The sequence below is a fragment of the Acipenser ruthenus genome, chromosome 8 (assembly GCF_902713425.1).
Source record: "Acipenser ruthenus chromosome 8, fAciRut3.2 maternal haplotype, whole genome shotgun sequence".
Classification (NCBI taxonomy): domain Eukaryota; kingdom Metazoa; phylum Chordata; class Actinopteri; order Acipenseriformes; family Acipenseridae; genus Acipenser; species Acipenser ruthenus.
In genome coordinates, this window is record NC_081196.1 from 24,859,733 (window position 1) to 24,866,966 (window position 7,234).

General features: G+C 37.1%; 1 protein-coding gene across 5 annotated transcripts in view; it reads left to right on the forward strand.

The window, feature by feature from the left end:
- Positions 1 to 6,957, forward strand: part of LOC117406669 (homeobox protein PKNOX1-like) — a 149,320-nt gene extending 142,363 nt beyond the window's left edge. For 4 of the 5 annotated variants that reach the window (XM_034010884.3, XM_059028749.1, XM_059028750.1 and 1 more), the window contains 2 exons: positions 5,209 to 5,381; positions 5,927 to 6,957. In XM_034010884.3, the coding sequence (XP_033866775.1) occupies positions 5,209 to 5,381; positions 5,927 to 6,126 (373 nt within the window). In that variant the 3' untranslated portion in view covers positions 6,127 to 6,957. The remainder of the gene's footprint in view (positions 1 to 5,208; positions 5,382 to 5,926) is intronic. The other variant, XR_009329347.1, reaches the window with a different exon arrangement.
- The last annotated feature ends 277 nt before the right edge of the window (positions 6,958 to 7,234 follow it).

Below are 7,234 nucleotides of genomic sequence, written 5' to 3' on the forward strand. Positions count from 1 at the left end.
GACTGTGGTGAACTTAGAGAAGTAGAATGTTAATGCAGATTTAATTTTGTTTGATTTTATTTATATGAATCTTTAGGGGTGCTAATAATTCTGACACCAATCTTTTTGAGAAAATGTTTTATTACTTGTTAATAAAAATCTTTTTCTCTGAGCAATTGTATTAGAATAAAAGAATATGGTTTTAAGAACATAAGAAAGTTTACAAACGAGAGGAGGCCATTCAACCCATCTTGCTCGTTTGGTTGTTAGTAGCTTATTGATCCCAGAATCTCATCAAGCAGCTTCTTGAAGGATCCCAGGGTGTCAGCTTCAACAACATTACTGGGGAGTTGGTTCCAGACCCTGACAATTCTCTGTGTAAAAAAGTGCCTCCTATTTTCTGTTCTGAATGCCCTTTTATCTAATCTCCATTTGTGACCCCTGGTCCTTGTTTCTTTTTTCAGGTCAAAGAAGTCCCCTGGGTTGACATTGTCTATACCTTTTAGGATTTTGAATGTTTGAATCAGATCGCCGTGTAGTCTTCTTTGTTCAAGACTGAATAGATTCAATTCTTTTAGCCTGTCTGCATACGACATGCCTTTTAAACCCGGGATAATTCTGGTTGCTCTTCTTTGCACTCTTTCTAGAGCAGCAGTATCCTTTTTGTAACAAGGTGACCAGAACTGAACACAATATTCTATTCGAGGTCTTACTAATGCATTGTAGAGTTTTAACATTACTTCCCTTGATTTAAATTCAACACTTCTCACAATATATCCGAGCATCTTGTTAGCCTTTTTTATAGCTTCCCCACATTGTCTAGATGAAGACATTTCTGAGTCAACATAAACTCCTAGGTCTTTTTCATAGTTCCCTTCTTCAATTTCACTATCTCCCATATGATATTTATAATGCACATTTTTATTGCCCGCATGCAATACTTTACACTTTTCTCTATTAAATGTCATTTGCCATGTGTCTGCCCAGTTCTGAATGCTATCTAGATCATTTTGAATGACCTTTGCTGCTTCAACAGTGTTTGCCACTCCTCCTATTTTTGTGTCGTCTGCAAATTTAACGAGTTTGCTTACTATACCAGAATCTAAATCTTAATGTAGATTAGGAATAGCAGAGGACCTAATACTGATCCCTGTGGTACACCACTGGTTGCCTCACTCCATTTTGAGGTTTCTCCTCTAATCAGTACTTTCTGTTTTCTACCTGTTAACCACTCCCTAATCCATGTGCATGCATTTCCTTGAATCCCTACTGCGTTCAGTTTGAGAATTAATCTTTTATGCGGGACTTTGTCAAAAGCTTTCTTGAAATCTAAATAAACCATGTTGTATGCTTTGCAGTTATCCACTTTCAATGTTGCATCCAAGTCAAGTAGGTTAGTTAGACACGATCTCCCTTTCCTAAAACCATGCTGGCTGTCTCCCAGGATATTGTTACCATATAGGTAATTTTCCATTTTGGATCTTATTATAGTTTCCATAAGTTTACATATAATAGAAGTCAGGCTTATTGGTCTGTAGTTACCTGGTTCGGTTTTGTCTCCCTTTTTGTGGATCGGTATTACGTTTGCTATTTTCCAGTCTGTCGGTACAACCCCTGTGTCAAGAGACTGTTGCATGATCTTGGTTAGCGGTTTGTAAATAACTTCTTTCATTTCTTTTGAGTACTATTGGGAGGATCTCATCTGGCCCAGGGGATTTGTTTATTTTAAGAGCTCCTAGTCCCTTTAACACTTCTGCCTCTGTTATGCTAAAGTTATTTAAAATTGGATAGGAACAGGTCGACATGTGGGGCATGTTGTCCGTGTCCTCCTTTGTAAAAACCTATGAAATGTAACCATTTAATATATTTGCAATTTTTTTTTCTTCGTCTATGATTTTGCCATTTGTGTCTCTTAGACATTTAACCTCCTCTTTGAATGTTCTCTTGCTGTTATAATATTGGAAAAACATTTTGGAATTGGTTTTAGTCCCCTAGCAATATTGATTTCTGTCTCTCTTGGCCTTCTAACTTCCTTTTTGACTTGTTTGCAGTTCCAAGTACTCTTTCTGTGTGCTTTGTTTTTGGTCCCTTTTTAAATACTCTGTAAAGTGCCTTTTTTCACTGAATATTTTTTTTAATTGATCTATTAAACCATTTTGGCTATTTTGTTTTAGATTTAGATTTGTCTACTTTTGGGATGTAATTGTTTTGTGCCTCTAGTACTACATTTTTAAAAAACAGCCATCCTTTTTCTGTGGATGTTTTCTCTGTTTTACTCCAATCTAAATAAAATATCTAAATGATATATATATATACAGTGCCTTGCATAAGTATTCACCCCACTTGGACTTTTCCACATTTTGTAGTGTTACAACCTGGAATTAAAATGGATTTAATTGGGATTTTTACCATTTGATTTACACAACATACTTAACACTTTGAAGGTGCAAAATATTTTTTATTGTGACACAAAAGTAATTAAACAAAAAAAGACATTTGTTGGTTGCATAAGTATTCACCCCCCTGAGTCAATACTTGGTAGAATCACCTTTGGCAGCAATTACAGCTGTGAGTCTTTTTGGGTAAGTCTCTACCAGCTTTGCACATCTGGATCCTGCAATTTTTGCCCATTCTTCTAGGCAAAATTGCTCAAGCTCTGTCAAGTTGGATGGGGACCGTTGGTGAACAGCAATTTTCAAGTCTTGCCACAGATTCTCAGTCGGATTGAGGTCTGGGCTTTGACTGGGCCATTCTAAGACATTCAGGTTCTTGTTTTTAAACCACTCCAGTGTAGCTTTGGCTGTGTGTTTAGGGTCATTATCCTGCTGGAAGGTGAACCTCCACCCCAGTCCCAGGTCTCTTGCAGACTGAAACAGGTTTTCCTCTAGAATTTCCCTGTATTTGGCTCCATCCATCTTGCCCTCAATCCTGACCAGTTTCCCAGTTCCTGCCAATGAAAAGCATCCCCATAACATGATGCTGCCACCACCATGCTTCATCTTGGGGATGGTGTTCTCAGGGTGATGAGCAGTGTTGGCTTTGCGCCACACACAGCGTTTTGCGCGAAGGCCAAAAAGTTCAATTTTGGTCTCATCAGACCAGAGAACCTTTTTCCACATGTTTGCTGTGTCTCCCACATGCCTTTTGGCAAAATCCAAAAGGGATTTGATATGGGTTTTTTTCAGCAATGGCTTTCTTCTCGCCTCTCTTCCATAAAGCCCAGCTTTGTGGAGCGTCCAGGTTATAGTTGTCCCATGGACGGTTTCTCCCATCTCAGCTGTGGATCTCTCCAGCTCCTTCAGAGTTACCATTGGCCTCTTGGTTGCTTCTATGACTAATGCCCTCCTTACCTGGTCACTGAGTTTTGGTGGACGGCCTTCTCTAGGCAAAGTCGCGGTTGTGCCATATCACCGTGTAACAATTTTTTTTTTTTTTTTGTTCCTGGGTAGTAAGTGTTATTTCCTAATTGCTTATGCCTCAAAAGTATAGAAAATGGCTATTATTCTCCACAAACTTTGCTTTTGTGACCAGGACAGTGATATTTTGAAATTTACCTATTTTCCAGAATATTCCAGATAGATTCAGTGCTGAGTAAACTTGGAGTAACCGAGTGGACCGAGTTCTCTGTGGGGAGGAACAACATCAAGTGGGAGCCACTGGTGGACCCCCGGAAGGTGCTGATGCCACCACTGCACATCAAATTGGGCCTTATGAAACAATTTGTCAGAGCTCTAGATAAGGAGTCGGCAGCCTTCAAGTACCTTCAAGACTTCTTCCCTAAGCTGTCTGAGGCAAAGGTCAAAGCCAATGTCTTCGTCGGACCACAGATAAAGAAGATCTTGGAGTGCAATGAATTCCCCAAGAAGCTCACTAGTAAGGAGAAAGCGGCTTGGAACAGCTTTGTCGCAGTGGTTCGGGGCTTCCTGGGCAATCACAAGGACGAAAACTACGTGGAGCTGGTTGAGACTCGGGTGAAGAACTACGGCACAATGGACTGTAGGAAGTCCCTCAAAGTCCATATCCTTGATGCTCATCTTGATAAATTCAAGGAGAACATGGGAGCGTACTCGGAGGAGCAAGGCGAGCGCTTCCACCAGGATATACTGGACTTTGAACGCTGCTACCAAGGACAGTATAACGAGAACATGATGGGAGACTACATTTGGGGGCTGATTCGTTAAAGTGATTTACAGTATAATCGTAAATCTCAAAAAACTACTCACTTCTAAATCTTTTGTAGTCATTTTTGTATTACTTTAGTATAAATACATGTTTATTTGGATTCATATGTTGTTTTTTTCTGACTTTATGTGAACGAAAAGACACAAATTCGCCCGTTTTCTCATTGGAAATAGGTAAATTTCAAAATATCACTGTCCTGGTCACAAAAGCAAAGTTTGTGGGAATAATAGCCATTTTCTATACTTTTGAGGCATAAGCAATTAGGAAATAACACTTACTACCCAGGAACAAAAATTGTGTTACGTATTCTTTCCATTTTTTAATAATGGATTTAACTGTGCTCCGGGGGATGTTCAAAGTTTGGGATATTTTTCTATAACCGAACCCTGATTGGTGCTTCTCCAGAACTTTATCCCTGACTTGTTTTGATAGCTCCTTGGTCTTCATGATGCTGTTTGTTTAGATATGCTCTCTAACAAACTCTGGGGCCTTCCAGAAACAGGTGTATTTAATCTGAGATCATGTGACACTTTAATTGCACACAGGTGGACTCCATTCAACTAATTATGTGACTTCTGAAGGCAATTGGTTGCACCAGAGCTTATTTAGGGGTGTCACAGCAAAGGAGGTGAATACTTATGCAATCAAGACTTTTCAGTTTTTTATTTGTAAATAATTTTGAAAAATATGTATTTTTTTTTCCCCATCGACATTATGGACTATTTTGTGTAGATCAGTGACAAAAAATCCTATTTAAATCCATTTTAATTCCAGGTTGTAACACTATAAAATGTGGAAAAGTCAAAGGGGGGTGAATACTTATGCAAGGCACTATATTTATATATATATATTTATTTCTTTCTTTCTTTCTTTCTTTCTTTCTTTCTTTCTTTCTTTCTTTCTTTCTTTCTTTCTTTCTTTCTTTCTTTCTTTCTTTCTTTCTTTCTTTCTTTCTTTCTTTCTCAATCCTAAAATTTAAGTGATGCAAAACTTTTGGCTATAGCTGTGTTTTTAAATCCATGCTTTATCTAATTTTTTTTCATTGAGGTTCATCAATGCGAGGAGGAGAATCCTCCAGCCCATGCTGGATGCAAGTTGTTCTGAAACTCCAAAGACAAAGAAGAAAACTGCACAAAATAGGCCCCTTCAGAGGTTCTGGCCCGATTCTATTGCATCTGGTGTCAACCAACAACATTCCTCAGAAATCACAATGTCTGAAGGTATGTAGAGACTGTAGAAAGTATTGACACTTTGGTGATCAAGGTTTTTAGGAGATGAATGTGTGCACAATGTCCTGGGTGGTCCAGGAAAGTTGGGATCCCAATGATTCAGCAATATGGCTTGGTATCTTATTCCATACACTCTCCACTTTCTCATTCCTTCAAATGCTGGCAGTAGTCTAGCTCATTGTTGAACTCTCTTCAGGAATGTCCTTTTTGTATTGCAGGACCAAAATTGGACACAGTATATGTGCGATCTCCCCAGTGCAATATGCAACCTCAGCATAACCTCCTTTGATTTGTACTCCACTCTTTTTACTGTACAATCAATCATTCTGTTTGTCTTTTTATTAAGGACTCACTAGGGAGTATTCCCAATTGTTTGAGTTGTTGTTTTGGGTTCTCTGTAAAACAGTCATTAGATGCCTGCAATCTTGCAAACGTTTCTAAGCGTTTTTGATCCTAATATTGCAAATTATAAGTATTGCTCCTGTTATATCTATTTATATTTTCTCAAATATTTTTTTTTTTTTTTAATTTTTAAGGAACTATGGTGGCTGTCGGTGTGAATGTGGACAGTCTCCAGTCTCTCTCTTCAGATGGTGCCACATTAGCAGTGCAGCAGGTCATGATGGGCGGACACAGTGAAGATGATTCTGTGGAGAGTGGAGAGGATGACAGTGGTGACCTTTCAACAACAAACATAAGTGGGCTTGGACTGGAAACAAGTGATTCCCTGCAGTAGACTCAACAGAGTAACAAAGAAAGAGTCTGAAAATATATTGTGAATAAAAATAGGACTTACAGTAGTGTTTTTAGTGTGCACAGCAAACATTTACACAGGGCGTTTTATTTCTGAAATGTTTTATACTTTGTTATAGAGGGGTGCACTTTTTTGTATTTCTAATACTAAACAAACAAAAGTGTTATAATAAGGAGTGCTTAAATAAAAAGCTTTGAAAGGTAATACTGATTTCAGTAGGGATGCAAACACTTAAATATAACTGTAGTTATTTCATACATTTAGCATGCCTGTATATCACTAGCTGTGCTTACAAAGCAAATAAACACAGGGCCATAGTTGTCCACAAGATTTAAAACAAGTTAAAAAAATAAGCTATTTTTTATAAATGAAGTGCGGAAAATAATAGGTTTGTTTCTTTTTTTAGGAATATTTATGTATAAAGACAAAAAATATAAAAAAATGTAAAAGAAAGCCATCCTTTTCGGGATGAAGTGGATGTTTTTTAAATAAATAAAAAAATCTAAAAGCTAAATTGAATCAGTTTAAATAAGCCTTAAACTAACTGGCGAAGAAGCACATAGTCTATTTTTAGTGTTGAAATTAATTTTAAATAACAAAACCATGTGGATTCAGTACAGGTTTCTGCATTTCAATGTGTTATTGGCTTTACAAGATACAGGAATACTTAAATCGATTTGTATTTTTTCTCAGTAATTAAATATTTGCATTTTTAGTGTAGGTTTCATGCTTTGTAATGTATTTTCCTATAACTTGTCCAGTAAAATTGCCAAATTAGGTTTTTTGTTTAATAAAAAATGCATTTACACACAATTTGATGTCAATACTGTTGTGTTTTGCCTTTTTCTCCTTGTTTTATAATAAGTAGGAGATGCGTGAAACACAGACATGAGGGTGTCTTCATTTTGAACATTTTATTGAAAAATTATAGTTTTAGTAAATATGGAAGTACTTCCATCAATAACCAGAATTAATATTACACACCAAGTACTGGTATATAATTCTTAATTACAATAAAAATAAAATACTATGTTGTGTTTTTTGAACTGCAATAGTTTTCCCAGGCTGTCAAAGTGTGTACACAGCAGGG